Here is an 18068-nt window from a genome sequence, read left to right on the forward strand (position 1 = left end):
AAAAAGAACAGCTACATTATACACATCATTTGTTCACATTCGTAAAGAAGGTGTTGATACTGTCGCCCATTGCTCTAAAGTAATCAATCGACTGCCAACTTCACGCCTGATTAAGTTAATTAGCTAATTAAAATTGATGTCCGAGTTAATAAATGAAAATTTGAATCCCGTTGTTAACTCGTACGGTACTTATGATATAGACTCGAATTTTTGATTAGAGAGAGATACAATTAAAAAGAAAATAAATAAATAAATAAAATTAAGAAAAAAATGATTTACAAATAAAAGGTAGTAAAGGAACTAATAAATGAAAGAGGCGCATTTGACAGATTTGATGAAATTACTATGTGGGTGCCAGGTGATGTATGGCTATGAGACGTTCATTTTAGTGAATTCCATTTGTTTGTCCATGCCATCAGGTCTGAATAATTTGAGTCTGTGCATCCAGAACTTTTCCTTGCTTTTCCTCTCCGCGTCTGTCCAATTAGGATTATGGTCAATAACCAATACTGTCATGTCTTCCCATTTGTGGCCACTTGTATTAAAATGTTCTCCGACGGGCTTCTTGACTTTTTTGGTCTTTATGGTAGAGCGGTGGTTGTTGATCCTTCTGCGGAGGTCACCCGTTTCACCAACGTATTGCTTAGAGCAGACTTTGCAACTGATGAGATAGATGCAGTTGTCCGGCGGCAAGAAGTGTTGCGAAATATCTTGTAGGTGCGACCCGTGATGGGGCTTTTTTAAACTGTTCGCGTTGGTGCTGTGTTTGCACAAAAGGCATCTGGCATCGGAACATGTTTTAAAACCACCATTTGGCAACGGGTTGTCTAATCTTGCCCTTACTACCATGTTCTTAAAGTTCCTCGGGCGTTTAAACGCAGCCATTGGTGGATCCTTGAAAAGATCAGCCATTCTTTCGTTAGTGTAAAGAATGGGCAAATTATTTCTAAGGATGCTGTTGAGGTTCTTAAGGGCGGGGTGATATGAAGTGACAAGTGGAACCCTGCTTTTGTCTGTTTTCTCTTTGTATTGTAAAAGGGTTTTCCTGTCTTTTGTAATAATCTCATCAATTGCAGATTGAACTGTGTGGGCTTTATAGCCTCGATTACACAGATGGGATTTTAATATCCTGCTCTGTTCTTCAAAGATTTCATTAGAAGAACAGAATCGTCTGATTCTGGTTGTTAATCCTTTGGGAATTCCTCTAAAAGTATGGGGAGGGTGGCAACTCGAAGGCTTGAGGTAGAGGTGAGAATCAGTGGGTTTGGTATGGAGACTGAATTTTATTTCACTATCTTCCAAGGTGGATGTAGTATCCAAAAAAATATTTTTGTAACTAGATATGTCCACTGTGAATTTGATCGAATTGTGGAAGGAGTTGGCGAAGGTAATGAAGTCATTAAGGCAGTCTCGGTTTTCGACCCATTTCATCTCAATATCATCAATGAACCGCAACCAGCTCAGAGGTTTGAAAGGAGCTCTGAGAAGCAGGTTGCGTTCCAACCTCCCCATAAATATATTGGCGTAAGAGGGAGCCATTTTGGTGCCCATAGCTGTACCACTTATTTGTATGTAATGTTCGCCATTAAACATGAAATTGTACAGCTTGAGAACATGTTCAAGGAGCTTGAGTAGAGATTCGGTTGACGGCTGCTGAATCGTTCTACTGTCCCATACCTCCCTGCAGGCTTCGATACCTTCCTCGTGAGGAATATTCGTGTACAAGGACGTGACGTCCATTGTAACGAGAAGATTATGGTCTGGCAGGCCAGAGGAAGGTGTTTTATTCAGGTAATCTGTAGTGTCCTTGAGGTATGATGGCAAATCTTCTACATGTGGACGGAGATGTAAATCTATAAATTCAGATATTTTCTCCGTGGGGTGTCCGATGGCATTAACTATAGGGTGCCTAGGCATTCCTTTCTTGTGGATTTTTGGAAGCAGATAAAATTGACCCGGTCTACAGTTGGTTGGGCGAAGCGTTTCATAAACATTAACACCAATTTCATCATTTTCATACATTTTGTCCAGGGTGTCAGTGATGAGAGCTAAAACTCTTCAGTAGGATCAGAGTCCAGTTTCTTGTAGAAATACTGGGGCCCATTAGGTGTTTAAATTTTAAATAAAGAACTATGGAGAAGGGAAAGTTAAAAAAATTCTTCTCAAGAACTACAATGGTACAATTTTTTATATTACTATGCAATCACTCTTAGATAGTGAATATTTTTCATTGTGCAAACCGTGACTCCCGGGCAGATACTTGGCCTCAGTAGAAGTTCAAAATTAAACATAGAGACATATACATGTGTAAGGAAAAATGTTCAAATATCTTCTTAAGAACTACAATGCTACATTTTGTGATATTAATATGCAAGCATCCCCATATCTTCATATCCTCACACCAAGGTCACGGTGACCTACTTTTGATATTTATCAATATTGAATAACAATTTTTTTTATCAAATCTTTCATATTTTGTAGCATATGGTCATCAGACTTTGTTAGTTGGTGTATATCACAACCTGCTTTTTGCTTTAAGTCATCATTCATTTTCCATTTTTGTTATCTTTGTTATGTTTTGGCCTAGGAAAATTATACTTATAGTCAGTTGTTGCATTTTAGAACTTAAAATATGATGTCCTAAAAGAAGATTTCAACGATATATTTTATAACCCAGCTCCAAATGAGAGAGGTTTAGTGTTTTACACATTTGTCTCTGTGTTTGTCTGTCTGTCCGTAACAGATTCTCGTTAAAGATTTCTCTGCAACTATTAATGGCAGATGCTTGAAATTTAAAACACTCTTTGTTTTGGTATGACACATGATAGAATTTATTTTTGTACAAATCAGACGTCAACATCCTGATAAAATACTTCTTTTTTTCATTTTAAGCTTAAATTTTTTAACATTTTTTTTTCTATGCAACGATTAACCGCATTTGCTTGATATTTTATTACACTCTTTGTTTAGGCATATTGTCCGATTCATTTTTGGACCAGTCGGACGTCAACTTTCTGTTAAATAATGACTAGTTTTTTAGCCTAAATTTTTTAACAATTTTTCGTCACAGATTTCTCAGCAATTATTAAATAAATCACATTTGCTTGAAAATATGACAAACCTTTTGTTTATACATGCCACACAGAACCACTCAGACATTAACTTAATTAACGACGTTAATTAACGACGACTTGAATAAAGAGATACAATAACGCTTAATAAGGTTAACAATGTGGCCCAATGCTTACTTGTTAAAGTATGTTATCTTTCATCTAGTTAGAAATAATGATGAAGGATTTAGATTTGTTTCAATCTTGATTTGAAGCTAAAAAAGGGAATCTCAAATTAAAGATCAAATATCCAATGATAATTTTTGCTTGAATTACAGATATTGCAGAGAAAACTGAAAAGCACCCTACCATACATGTACATGCACCACAAATCGATTTAACACACTTCCCCGCTCTACTGACAACAGATGGACGTTATATTTGCTGCTCCAATGAAGAGAAAATGCATGGTGCTTGTATGGACACTTTTTTGTAACTTCATTTGTTTAAATAGAAAATCTTCTCTTTTTTTAAACGATGTATTTGGATTGCAAATGCTGCCTCTTACTTCAATTCTCACACCATTGTATGGCCATGCCAAAATTTTAAATGTTTCTTTTTGATATAAAACAATACATTGATATTTAGTTCAAAGATTTATTTAAAGATAAAAATAACTTATAACACATTCAGATGCAGTATCAATAATATATACATACACATGTCTGTAAATATGCTGATTGTCTAATTACATATTTCAGAATCCTTTGGTTAGTTCTGCAAAAACTCGATCCAAGATAGAAATAAAAACACCACAGGACAGAATATATTATAAACATAGAACAGAGGAACGGGTTGACGAATAATCAAACATCTACTCCAATTCTTTAGATTTAAAAGGTAAGTAATAACTATAAGTTCAGTGTCATATGATTCTACTTGGGTCAATATACCTGTACCACTCCTCTTTATAAGTAATGGGCCTCAGTCCCTTTGTGGCCTCGCTCCATTTTTTGGTAAAGAATTGAGTGCTACACGTCCATTAACCTTTGTCATTAAAACATGCAACATAAATTGTGTTCAGATAACCACATGTAAGTTAAACATATAAAGACCATTTTAAATACATGTTATAGATATACTGTCATATTATTACATGTAACATAGAGTGATAACCACATGTAACAAGTGGTAATTGTTAAAAATCAGACATATACACATACACAAACGTATACACATATTAAAATCACAGTCACTTAATGTACATTTATACATGTAAATAGAAAAAAAGGAGTTTCTTTATAATATAGATGTAAATATATAGTCTTTTGATATGCATGTGACACATATACACAGCCACTTTGTTTACATATAATATATAAACATGGTCTATGTTTGTTTACTTATATATTATCAGAGAGAACTTTGTTAACACACAAAAATAAAAATTATTGTATTGAAACAAATGAAGACTGATGCCTTGCAATGATTAAACACATAAACACTTACTATTATGACAGTTAAGCAGTCTGTAAATATCTTATAGACATGGTAAGTTAGTTAATGTGTGAAACATTATCAACACACAACATGTTTACATCTGATATACACCATGTGATGACATACAACGTTAATAGTTTCATTACATGGTATACTTACTTTCAATATAAAATATATACTTCATACGCTTTGTTTACATCTAAGTCATGCAGTTAATTGATTTACATGTAATATTGTATTTTCTTCACTATACCTGTGTCCCACTCAGCCACAAAGAGGTTGTCTCTGGTGTCCACGCATAAACCCCATGGAGCCTGTAAATGACAGTTGTCAATGTAGCGGAGGAACTGTCCGTCCTGATCCAGGATGTGAATACAGCTATTGTTATTGTCTGCTGTCAGGATCCGACCCTGGCTGTCTGTTGTGATGCCGCGTGGATCAAATGATCCCTTGGTAGTAGAGGGAGGACCAGTGTAGGTAAACCGGAGTTTCCCGGCCTGATTGACCACCACTACTGCATGGGTTCCACAGTTTGACACACAGATATCTAGGTTCCTGTTCTCAGTGATGTATTTAATGTCAACCGATGAATAGAGAGGTTGTCCTTTGTCATCGTACTGAATACTTTGTTTCTCTGTAGAGCCAGAGTAACGCACAACTTTTGTTTGTTTATTATCCTCACTTTCCATGACAACCAGGAGGTCACCAGAGGAGGTACTACAGACATTGCAAGGTTTCCACCCCTGTAGTCTGATCACTGTCTGTATCTGTGTATTCTTCACTATTTCCACAGTTCTATCCATGTAATCAGTATAAACTAGATCCCCACTCCTTGTCACTGCTATGTCCCGTGGACTGTTCCGGGCTGACTTGGGAAGGATGGACTCCACTAGTTCTCCCTGCAGGTTGAAGAGTTTCATCTTGCTGTCACTACCACGCGTCCATACTTCTGTATCATTAAGACACGACACACGGTATAGATATGTATGCCCTGTGTCTATAGCTGTGATGACCTGGGGTACATCCAACAGTGACCGGTCTAGGGGAGAGGACTCGGCTCCTTGGGGTGGCATACTAAGGGTCATAGAGTCCTGACACAGGGTGCAGCGTACAACATCCTGGGCGCTGTTCCTGGAGTCCATGGTCAGGGAACCCTTAGTAAATTTAGGGGGAACTAAACCTGCAAAGTCAATGTCAGTATGTATTTATGACATATGCAAGAATTATTTTGGTTTGATTTACATTACTTTATGTAGGAATCAGGGATTCCATTTCATGCATTAATTAACTGTACATTTTTGGTCATGATATTTTGACAGAATTTAGAATTAGGTATGAATTTATCCATAAAAAAATAATTAGTCCACATTGTTTTTTGATTGTTAAGAATAGACATTAAGTGGATTATGAAATTTACCTAACGTTATTACCCCATACGTAAACTACAAATCTTTACAATCCAACATGGCGGGCTTCAGGTGTTTGTTGTTCCTGGTCGTCAACCTGTGTGAGGTCATGTGTTTGATTTAAATACCTGCAGGTACACACTTGTACTCGGATTTGCGTTGGTCCAGAATCTAGGTCACTCATTATTGGGAGAATTAACCACAATTGACATAATTTCCTGTCCAGAGCAGATAAATGTACACATGAGAAAATATCTGAATTAATTTCTAACTTTGAAAATATTATTTTATCATCAGCTGAACTGTCGCTCAAAAAACCAAACTTTAAGAATAAAAATAAAGTTAAAAACAAAAAATGGTTTGACGCAGACTTGGGTAAAATGCGAGCAAGAGTTGTTGCTCAAGGTAAACTATATTGTAAATCCCCCAAGGACCCCATTATCAGAGGGCACTACTATAAATTATACAGGGAATATAACAAATTAAGGAAGATGAAATATAGAAAATTCAGAAGCGACATTATTAACAAGCTAGATTCTTTGCGGATAGATGACCCAAAACAATATTGGAAACTTGTAAATGATCTAAGGGCAGAAAAAGCTGATTCAACTAATTATCCAGTAGAACCTAATGCATGGTTAAACCATTTTAAATCTTTACATTCATCAGTGGACAAAAACTTTGAAGACAGATTTAGAGAATTAAATTTTCTACTTGCAAAAAAAAAATGTAAACATAACATATTTAATAAACTAGACAACATAATAACAAACAAAGAAATATCTGCTGCAATTTCTTCTTTGAAATGTGGAAAAGCAAAAGGGTTAGATCTTATATCGAATGAAATGTTGAAAAGTGGACACACATTTCTCATGCCTTGTTTATTGAAACTATTTAATTTATGCTTTTCCTTTAGTTATTACCCAGAGCAATGGGCTAAGGGATATATCACTCCTATATTCAAATCAAATGATCCCTGTGACCCAAACAATTACCGTGGAATAACTATAACAAGTAATCTTGGCAAACTTTTCAATACTATTTTGAACACCAGATTAGATAACTTCCTAAGTGAAAATAATCTAATACACCCTTGTCAGGTTGGATTCACAAAACATGCCAGAACCTCTGATCATTGTTTTATTGTTAAATGTTTAATTGATAAATATTGTAATACAAAAGAAGGTAGATTATATGCCTGCTTTATAGATTTTCATAAAGCTTTTGATAGTGTTGTTCACAATGGATTGAAACTAAAACTACTACAACATAATGTGGGAACAAAATTTTATTGTATCATTAATAATATGTATATGAAAAGTGAAGGATGTGTTAAATATGATAATTTTCTTACCTCCTCATTTCCTATCAAATTAGGGGTGCGTCAAGGAGACAATTTGAGCCCCACATTATTTAAAATGTTTATAAATGACCTGCCATCATATTTACAGGGCTGTATTGACTCTATATCATTATACTCAAAAAACATAGACTGTTTAATGTATGCTGATGACATAGTAATCTTTTCATCATCACCAGAAGGACTTCAGCAAAAATTAAATGCTTTAGAGAAATATTGTGATGACTGGGGTATGCAAGTTAATTCCAATAAAACAAAAATTATTATATTTAATAAAGCTGGGAGAACAATAAACCATAAATTTAGTTACAAAAATTTCAATATTGAATGTGTACAAAATTACAAATACTTAGGCATTCATTTCGCAGCTTCAGGGACTTTCTCACTGGCTAAGGTGGAATTACACAAAAAGGGACTGAAAGCTTATTTCAAAGTACGAAAAGACTTCCTGAGTCTAAACCCCGGGATATCGACTAGCTTAAATGTATTTAACCACACTATAAAGCCAATTTTACTTTATGGCTCTGAAATATTGGGAATCTTTAACGTCAATAACATAAAAATAAAACAGTCTAATGATATACTGATACAACAATGTTATAACAACTTAATAGCTGAAACTTTACATCTAAAATTTTGTAAAACCATATTGGGGTTGAATAAGAAAAGTATGAACCATGCTTCACTTTCTGAACTAGGAAGATTTCCTCTACATTATGATATTGTCAATAGATTACTAAAATATTGCTACAGATTAGAAAATTTAACAACAGAGTTTCCTCTATTAAAAGATGCATTTGTGTGTAGTAAAGAACTTCATTTCGCCCAAAATACAACTTGGTATTCCTCTATTGAAAAGCTACTAAACATTCTTAATATTCAAAACATTATGACATATTCTAAAAAAGACTTTGTTACTTCTTTAAAACAATCTCAGACTAAAAAATATTTGATGGATTGGCAGTACTCAAATGAAACACTTAAAGATGGCAAACTTGTTACTTATTTATTTTTGAAAACTAACTTCAGACTGGAAAAGTATTTAACTATATTAAGACCTAACTACAGAAAGCCAATCTGTAGACTGCGGATATCAGCGCATAGACTTTTTATTGAATCGGGCAGATATAATAACACACCTAGAACAGAAAGAATATGCAAAAATTGTACACTTAATAAAATTGAAGCTGAAGAACATTTTCTTATCCAATGCAGCAAATTTACAAAAAAAAAAAAGAGAGGAACTATTTGATTTAATTTCATCTAAAGCAAAACATTTTACTAGTTTAGAAGATAAACAAAAATTATTTTGGATTCTAAACTGTGAAGAATTAGATATATTAAACTCTGTTGGTAAATTTTTACAAAAGACATTGCCTTAATTTGTATTTCCTATTCAAATATTGGTTTTTTTATTTTTCAATCATATGATAAACTATTTCAAATTTGTATGTGCATTTGTATCTTGACATATTTATGTATGGTGTTTAACATAAATATATAGAAGACACTATATTGAATGTATGGAAACATCCATAATTATACATATATATATACATATATACTATTTAATTGTTCATGTCTGTCTTAGCTCTTTCAATCATCCAGCTCTTTCCCTCTTGTATATGTTTATTGAATGTTTTTTGTTCATTGGATGTTGTATGTCAACAGTCTTCATGTTGCCCCTTGAGGGCCCTTAATTGGTTAATAAAGAAATTGAAATTGAAATTGGTGAACATATTTTATTCAGCTTAAAATGTATGTTATTTATTTTGTTTAAAAAATGAAATTATGATTTGAGATCCTCCTATTCCTATATTTCTCTATAAAAGCTGGTGTGGTGTAATGGTGCACACATTTTATTGAGAGTGAAGAGTGGGTTCAAATCCCATCATCAGCATAAACAGGTAGAGAAAACAAATATGTGTTGTATGGATGTGTAGATGTAGAAAAAAATTAAAGATTAAGCGCATTGTCGTGGATGTTTTAAACTAGCAAGTGGGTTGTTACAACCAATAATTACAGTATAAACTAAAATAAACATAACAAAGGTTTATTTGATCCATTCATATAGCACATCGGAGCGACTAAAAATAAACATAACAAAGGTTTATTTGATCCATTCATATAGCACATCGGAGCATTCATTCGTGCAGATCCAGAGAGGGGGAGGGACGTCCCGACCCCCCCCCCCCCTCCAAGTAAAAACAATTTTCTATTAAATTCACACGGTAAAGTTACCAAAAATAGAACTCACTATTTTTGGCAACTTCACCATATCTGTCCTTTCTCTTTTTCAAGACTGATTCTTTGAGGTTTCATTGATGCTAGGTATGTAGTAGTTATACAATAGGTTTTAATTGGTTATGTACAGAAGGACGAAGGTGGGGCAAAAATGTCACGAGGACGCGCAGCGTCCGAGTGACATTTTTGACCCGCCTTCGTCCTTCTTTACATAACCAATTAAAACCTATTGTTTAAGTCACATGTATCAGAGCAACCAAAAATCATATAGCACGCGCAAAGAGAAATTTTGGATCTTCATTTCCCGCTTAGAAGTCGACAAGAAAGGACGACATATCAAAAGAAATGGAAGTAGACGACACATGCGAGGGTTTTTTTGATTTGGGTGGGCTATGGGACACCACAATTGACGATATTACTCTTTCGCAAGCAAGTGAGCAGATAGAGAAGGAGATTGAGTGCGAAAATTTGTTGGAGAACATAACGTTGTCTCAAGCGATCGACTTGTACAATCCCGGACCTGCCGACAAGGAATCGGACTACTTTGTGGATTTTGACCTCCTTGCGAAAAAAGAGGGAGGATCTAGCATGCCGGTGGGTCGCTATGAACATTTTGTAAATGATAAAGACTTGAAAGATTTGCTCAATTCGACAGAAAACAAAAACACGCGGAAGAACACAAATTGGTCGGTAACTACATTCAACGACTGGCGCTCCGCTCGGATGATGATGACAGGGGACCAGATCCCGGATATTCTGGCCTTCTCAGCAGAGGAGCTTAATTTTTGGCTATCAAGGTTTGTTGTTGAAACGCGACGCAAGGATGGCAAGGCCTACCCTCCTAAAACACTTTACATGCTTTGTACTGGACTTTTAAGACATCTTCGAGAAAACGGAGTGCATTTTAATTTTCTTGATGAGAAGAATTCCCAGTTTTACGAATTCCGGAAAACTCTAAGCGCGCGGATGGCAGAACTTACCGCACAAGGCGTGGGGACATCTACTAGGCAGGCCGAGCCAATTTCTGAAGAGGCAGAGAATATTCTGTGGGAGAAGGGTCTCCTCGGTAACAGTACAGGAGAATCAATGCTAAACACCCTGTTTTTCTACAATTGCAAGCTCTTTGGTTTGAGAGCTGTTGACGAACACAAAACATTATCCGTAGACCAGTTTGAGCTGGGTCAAGACCAGAAGGGCAAGTTTATAAATTTTACAGGAAGGGCAAACAAGACCTATAAAGGTAAATTAAATTTACTAATAATTAAAATCTAATACATATAATTTAACAGCTGTGTAATGGTTTTGTAAATCTTTATCAAGGCTATTCTAACACAAAATAACTGTTCATCTGCGCATCTATCGGTTGCTTTGTTCTTACTAGTCTACAACGGTTGATAAAGCTTATATGGAAATTATAATAATTACAAAGGTGATATTGCCCAAAAAGAAAAGAATTCGTTTTAGAAAAAAATATATATTTGAGTATTTAAGGTTATTGCTATCTTTACAGGTGGATTGTATCAAAGACACGTGAGCGCAAAATCTATAAGGCATCATTTCCAGGGCGAAAAAGTCTTCAATATCTACAAGGAATACTTCGATCTGGTGGTGGTTAATTCAGAAAATAACCGATTTTACCGGCGACCACTGGCAAACGGAGAAAACAACGAAGTCCGTTTCAGTGTACAGCCTATTGGAGTCAACAAATTATCTACAATTATGAAAAATATGTGTGACAAAGCCGGAATTCCCGGATTCTTCTCTAATCATTCGGGTAAGCGCACCTGTGCAACCGCTCTTTACCAAGCCGGGGTTCCGGAACAGGAAATCATGGAACGCACAGGACATAGATCCATCGAGAGTGTCCGTAAATATAAGCGTCCGAGTGAAGAGATGCTGCGTGATATTTCCAATGCATTGGAGCCAAATGAACCAGTCAGCAAAAAGGCCAAAATCTTGGATGGAATTGAAAATCCGAAGTGTGGAGATTGTAAAAACATGTTCAATAACTGTAAAGTATATTTCAACCTTTGAAAGAGTCTTAAGTGTTGAGTATTTTTTATTTGTTAAATGCCGTGTGTGAACTAGTTATGTTTACCCATACAGCCTGAGAGGCGAAAAACGCACTAGATTTCTTTGTCATTTTTTGTTGAATAAAATTGATGTCAATTTGCAATGAAAAAAATTATGCAAATGATGTGTTGCGTCATGGTTTTATTAGTGAAGTTTCACCACGCCTACTGGGTATCAGTGGTTATGTACAGATACCCACAGTTAAGATCAAAAGAAATTTACCGCAGCTATGGTACATTGCGTTTTATTTATCAAATGCCCAGCGGAAGCATATGTGCGTGACGTCAATGATGCTATATAATAAAATGTTTTTAAATTATATTACATTCAGTATAACAAAGTCCTAATAATATGCCTAATATTAATGCCTTAAATAGTAAACTAAACTTTGGAGAAAGATAATAGCCTTAGTATAATTTTTCTGTCACTAGCTTTGATTACTCTTAAGAGTGTTGGTAAAAACAAATTGGATTGTATTAAGAAGTGTTTTGGCTTTTTATCATGAAAAATTGTACGAAAAGTGCCCTTAAATTTGTTCTTGAGTGATCTCTAAAAAAACAAAATCCGTTTTCTGTCGGAGAGCTTCGCCTCCCCCTGAACCCCCTATCAGCGCACTGCACTGGGCCCACTGGGGGCCTTCAGCGGCCCAAGACCCCCCTCGCCTTATTCAGTTATTTTGTGCCTATATATATTGGCCTTCTTCATTGTAGTACGTTCTAGCTATGCCACTGGAAGTATTACTATAGAAAGTCCTTGGTTTATAGCATAGGGATGCCTAATTTGAACACAATTCTGAAGTACTTATACTTATTAATAGCTGTGTCGATACATTGCTAGCAATTAGGCAAATATCAGGCACGTAGCATCGTTTTTGAAAGTGGGGGGGGGGGGGGGCCAGACCCATCCAAAAAATCTTGACAAGCAAAAAAAAAAAAAAAAAGAAAAAGAAAAAAAAAATTTTAAGTTTCCCAAAATTTTCCTTCTAAATCATGAAATTCCTAATCCGGGGGGGGGGGGGGGGGGGGGTAGGTACCTTCAATTTGACTACTAATTTTCATATCAATTTTTTAGTAACTTCCAAAAAAGTGGGGGGGCCAAGTCCATTATAATTCATTTTTTAATATGTAAATTTTAAAAAAATTGTTGCTGCGAGAAAAAGTGGGGGGGCCAGGCCCCCCCTGGCCCCCCCCCTGATGCTACGTGCCTGAATATATCCCGGGGGGGGGGGGGGGGGGGTCGTCCAAACATCTTTTTTTCACGCATGCGCATCACGGGAAAACCACATGGTTGAGTCGGAGAAGTTGATCATGACGGAGAGAACGAGGAACGGCAGTCTGAGCGTTTTCTGTGAGTGTCAGTTAATCAGGATGTGGAAAAATAACATGTAGTATTATACTGAGTTAAAATACAATGGCTAACATTTTTCGACCACAACCCCTTAAATTTCCCAAACCCCCTTTCACCACTGTCTCTGCTCGAGCTGTCATTAAATTGTAACGGGATGGGAGAATAAAAGACGGACCAGACCGGGATCCGAATCCGGGCCCCTGATTCTCTAGTCAGTTGCTCTACTAACTGAGATATCTGACGCCGGCGTTCCTCCCTTCCTGAATGATCTTCGCCCTCAAAGATCAACCAGGCTCTCCCTCTGGCAGGTGTAAACCTGTCAGTTCCAGGCCGGGTTGGTCACGGCACCAAATGTAACGGGATGGGAGAAATAATGAAGTACCAGACTGGGATCCGAACCCAGGCCCCCTAAATCTCTAGTCAGGTGCTCTACCAACTGAGCTATCTGGCGCCGGTGTTCAAACTGGTCTGACCGTCAAAAAAATGTTAATTTTTCACTGAAAATCTAAAAACCAACAATGTACATGTATGTATAGATCATGATGGACGGTCAATGGCTTTTTTTTAAAACTAGGACAGAAATTTCATTCAAATGGAGGGTGGGTGGGTTGGGTCCACTTCCTTAGCCAGTTCCTTCGGAGCTGCATTTGACACTGTAGTTGACTGGTTTTTAGTCCGAGTGAACTTAGTTTTTCTACAAATTGAAACGGATCAGAAACCTGTGATTTGGTAAGATGCTCTATGACAAGAATCTATTTACTATAAGTGGTGACATATAAATGCACAGATCCAACCATTTTTTTCAGGGGGGAGTTAGTAATTGTTTGCGGTGGGGAGGGGGGGGGGCTCCTTTTGTTACTAGACATTTTAGGGCCTACCACTGTGGTTTCATCAATATTCGTTGAATACCAATTTTCGTGGATTTCGTTGTTAAGTTGATCCACGAAATTAAATGTTCATTGTAGTTCAATTTCAAATAACATTTTGTATTGATAGGATCATTGGCCACTAAATTACGTATCCTTGAAACTATGGTTTTCATAAAATCCACGAAAATTAATGAAACCACAGTATGTGAATTTAGTGTGTTGTCACAGATTCTTTTTTGTTGAAATGCATCTGTATATGAATTCCTTGTAAACATTAAAAAAAATTACCTTGAAGATTAAAATGCAAGGTCATCAATAGAAGCAGAGACATACATGTAAATAACAGAGATTGGCAACTCCGCCACCAGCGAGTTTTGTTATTACGGGACAAAGTTAACCTTACTTTGAGAACTACATATTGGTAAACTGAGAAAATGATCTTAATATTATTAGTATATTGTTTTTATGAAAATGTGCATAGGTTTTAGACGTTTTTGAAAAAAATTAATGTAAAATAAGATTATATAGAAAGTATATTGGACAGCTATAAAACATCGACAAAATCTCGGATGACGGGTAGCCAACTGTCTCCCAAAACTCATCATTTAATATTGTTTATAAGACATAGACTCATAAAATATGTAATATTTTAAATGTTTTGGTAATAATGTTTATATTTCGAAATAATTGTTTATTAGAAAGATTTACTAATCTAAAGTGGAAATACTTTACCATAGGGACCGCGAGATTTCACGACATTTCGAAAAGTTGCCAATCTCTGTTATTTATGTCTCTGATAGAGGCAAATCCAGTCCATACAAATATTTACAATTAAATATTCTGGACCCGGACCATTTGTTGCCCAGTACCAGTACCTAGAGTTCAGGGCTGCGTTTTACAAATTTAAAGAACTTACGACTTATGACCAAATTAATGAATGTTTATTTATCACAAACGAATCAATGTTTTATTGTAATGTCTGTAAAATATAATATAATGTAAATTAAAATATTTGTTTGATATAAATTTTGTTCATTAAAGACCGTTCCATGAGACTGAAAAAACGACTTTGTCATAAGTTCTTTTGTAAAACACAGCCCATGCAGGTATAAAGAATGGAGTGATTATTGTCATAGAATTGCTCAACCAGGCTGCTATGAGTTACATGCAAATTATTGTTGATTTATATATATAAGTTTATTTTGAAGATTTATTTACATGTATGAGTGATTAATATATTTGTAATGGATTTCATTTTCTAATTCATAGTACACAAGTTTTTGTGATAAAATTTGGAAGTTATTCCTAAGTAATTTTAACAGTAAACAGGATATTGTAAAAAATGGTGTTTTTTTTTTTTAATTTTATGAACTTTGTTGGTATGTCATCATCATGGCAGGCTTTGTAATTGTAGCAATAGGAAGTTTGTGTATTGTGTGTGTGAGAGAGAGAGAGAGAGAGAGAGAGAAAGAGAGAGAGAGAGAGCAACTACTTCCTAGAACTAATAAGAGTTATAGGACTTGTTATGCTGTTCACAAGTTTTGTCCTCAGTATGAAACATAATCTTCTGTTTCTCTTGAGAATGAATTCATGCAGAAATCATATTTACGATGCAAATCTTTGATATCAAGAAAATCTAGATCAACTAGAATTATGTACGTGTTTTAGATCTGCTGCTTGTCATATTATGCAATTAATTTAAAAAATGAAATGATGAATAACATTCTGTGATATCCTGAAATGTGGAACACTTTAACACAATCTTTATTTGAATGAGATAACAGAATAAGTGTATAATATAATGAAATATTTCATTTTTCAGAACATGTGTTCTAAACTTTATGGGGTTCGCCTATGTGGAAAGTTCTGGTACCTGCAGAAATCAGGAAATATCTCAGTAGAGTTGTGTGGGATGGTGGGTCAGGATTTATACCAACGGAAAAAAAAATCTCAGTAGAATACAGTAATTAAACAAGGTACATAGAATTGTTAAACACACTTTATTTGAAAATTATCTGAAAGATCCTTTTGGAAATTAAATGTATATATATAGGCTCAAATAAAAGAAAAAAACTTGGGTACCGGTCTTATCGTTTTATTAATGCTTGGATAAACAATTTGGGAAATTTATGTTCATTTTTCTCTTTAAGTTAAATAAAAGAAATTCTTTCGCAAAATAAAACTTGAATAGATTTAAACCCATGCAATGCAAACTATTTGAGTCTCAGTATAGATATAGTATATTGGTCTGTCTCTGCCTAAAATCCCTTCTTAGCTATAAGACAATATGTCTGATTTATCTTGAAGTTGGCAAAATAGTGTGACTTAAATTTATAGCATCTCATTTATATTAATTTATTGAATTATTATTTCAGGCATTTTCCTTGGTCTGACAAAGGTTTACAGCAAAATGATCCAAGGTCATGTGTAAAGGTCAAGGTCGGTAATTGCAATGTGTGTGCATGATTATTAGAAATTATAATGTATACTGTGCCATTACACTTTCATATTTCTAACAAATAGAGAGATGTATGAAGTGATTTCTACTTATCCAGGATGTTTAGAGATTCCCATTAAAGACCATAAACTGGATAGTTGATTTTTAATTGAAATTATTTCAATAATTTTAGATGAAAATTTCACTGTGGCTGTGTATGCCCAAAGCATGTAAATACTTAAAGTATACATGTATATATATGAAGGCAATTGTTTAAAGTTTTAATGTTATTTAAAGTGAAAAGAAAAAATAAAGAATATGAATTTTTTACTTAATAGGTCTATTCTTATTTACTGATCTCGGGACCAAGGCCATTTTATGAGATATTCTACGCTTCATTCTACGATCTTTGAATGATAAATGTCAGAATGGATGAGAAAATCTCACCTTCGTAAGCAGTTAATCGCGCAGTAGAAAAAAAGCCCCATCTAATCCCTAAGAAAACGTAATGCGCCATATCTGTCTGTATTAATTATCAGGGATTGCATAAATAATGCACTCAGATCATTTTTTGGAGGTCTTTGATTTAGATCACTCAGGGCTTAAAATAAGAAGATAGAACTGATACCAAAGTAATTTATTATTTTCTGCCTTTTTTCTTTCTTTCTTCACGATGACATCATAATGAATTATATAACAGTTGAGTGAAGGGGAAAAAATGTCCCAAGGTCTGGGATTATGAGTCATTTGGAGTAATCATATCCAGAAAATGCAAAAATTCCTTGAAGCCCCCATCCCCCTTCCCTCAATTTTGCTCTCTTTTTTGCAGAATTTATAAGGAATCGAAATGCCATTTTTTTTTTTTTTTTTTCAAAATTTAAGTTGATTCTGGATAAGATGTTTGTGCCTTATGTGAGAAATTGAAAGGGGTAGGTAGTATATTTTAACAGCAGTCGTTCACATTATCTCCGAGCTCTGTCTGCGCCTTCTGCATATATTGAATGTTGACGATTTTGACTCACTATTTCTTGCATAATTAACTGTCTTCTGAGCAGTTGCGTCACTTTGGGAGTAAAAATAGAACTGTCGCGTTTTATTTGCTCTCTGTTGATTTGAAGGTTTTTTACTTCATTATTTAAAGGATTGCCTGCTTTCCTGTGATACCTAGATATGGACTGAATCATCCTGTCTGGTTCCTCACAATTCGGTCTGACTGGTACCCGGCCCACACTGTACAGGTCAGTGCACTATTTTCCATTCCCTGATGCTTTTTACAGGGCTTAGGTTACTTAAATTTGCTAATTTAACCCTGATACACAGCTTCCTTTTATTACCCCAGACAGAAAGATGTTATAAAAGCTATATATATACATCTATTAACTACGTACAGCTCAAAAATCAATTTCTGAGCCTCAGAAGTTTACCTTTTTAAGAGAATTTGTTTTAGGGAAGGTGATAGGATTGGAAAAAATATTGAAGAAATGGTTCAATTTGATATATTTAGTTTTTTTATCTATCAAAGAAAGGGTTCTTTGTTAATTTGGGTGGAAAATGTTGCTAGTTTGACATGTGTAGATTATATAAAGTACACATATACCAGATAACCACAGAATAACAACAGCAAGCAATGTTAACAGAATACCAAACTTGGCTGAATAATCTAACAAATATGATAGACAAAAAAGCTCAGGAAGAGCCTTACAGGGTTGAATCAGCACTTATACTACATTTATTTTGGCATTGAAAGCAATCTACACTATAACTGTACACCTTTTGTTTAGG

At 35.1% G+C, this 18068-nt stretch overlaps 2 protein-coding genes and 1 long non-coding RNA gene across 4 annotated transcripts; 2 read left to right on the top strand and 1 right to left on the bottom strand.

Annotated features, from left to right (window-relative positions):
- Positions 1 to 3693: 3693 nt before the first annotated feature.
- Positions 3694 to 6084, bottom strand: LOC128179877 (serine/threonine-protein kinase PknD-like). 2 transcript variants are annotated; one of them, XM_052847565.1, is made up of 2 exons: positions 5968 to 6084; positions 3694 to 5730 (listed from the first exon to the last, which is right to left on the bottom strand). In XM_052847565.1, exon 2 carries the CDS (start codon positions 5690 to 5692, stop codon positions 4772 to 4774), a length of 921 nt encoding a protein of 306 aa, XP_052703525.1. In that variant the 5' UTR covers positions 5693 to 5730; positions 5968 to 6084; the 3' UTR covers positions 3694 to 4771. The 2 variants fall into 2 exon arrangements, with proteins under 2 accessions (XP_052703525.1, XP_052703526.1); XM_052847566.1 differs by having other exon boundaries at positions 3694 to 5724; positions 5968 to 6046.
- A 3611-nt stretch (positions 6085 to 9695) lies between these two features.
- Positions 9696 to 11856, top strand: LOC128179875 (zinc finger MYM-type protein 3-like). Its single transcript, XM_052847562.1, has 2 exons — positions 9696 to 10800; positions 11071 to 11856. The coding sequence occupies exons 1-2, from the start codon at positions 9906 to 9908 to the stop codon at positions 11592 to 11594; spliced, it is 1419 nt and encodes a 472-aa protein (XP_052703522.1). The 5' UTR covers positions 9696 to 9905; the 3' UTR covers positions 11595 to 11856.
- Positions 11857 to 12905: 1049 nt separating this feature from the next.
- LOC128179882 (uncharacterized) lies at positions 12906 to 17372 on the top strand. Its single transcript, XR_008243158.1, has 4 exons — positions 12906 to 12980; positions 15672 to 15825; positions 16225 to 16288; positions 16625 to 17372. It is a non-coding gene; the product is annotated as an uncharacterized LOC128179882 (long non-coding RNA).
- Positions 17373 to 18068: the final 696 nt, after the last annotated feature.

This window comes from Crassostrea angulata, chromosome 4 (genome assembly GCF_025612915.1).
Source record: "Crassostrea angulata isolate pt1a10 chromosome 4, ASM2561291v2, whole genome shotgun sequence".
Taxonomy (NCBI): domain Eukaryota; kingdom Metazoa; phylum Mollusca; class Bivalvia; order Ostreida; family Ostreidae; genus Magallana; species Magallana angulata.

Bases quoted from the DNA above. Each gene is read 5' to 3' on its own strand.
- LOC128179877 (XM_052847565.1), bottom strand. From the start codon at position 5,692: ATGGACTCCAGGAACAGCGCCCAGGATGTTGTACGCTGCACCCTGTGT.
- LOC128179875 (XM_052847562.1), top strand. From the start codon at position 9,906: ATGGAAGTAGACGACACATGCGAGGGTTTTTTTGATTTGGGTGGGCTA. The intron at 10,801-11,070 runs GTAAATTAAATT...CTATCTTTACAG, and splicing joins GGCAAACAAGACCTATAAAG to GTGGATTGTATCAAAGACAC.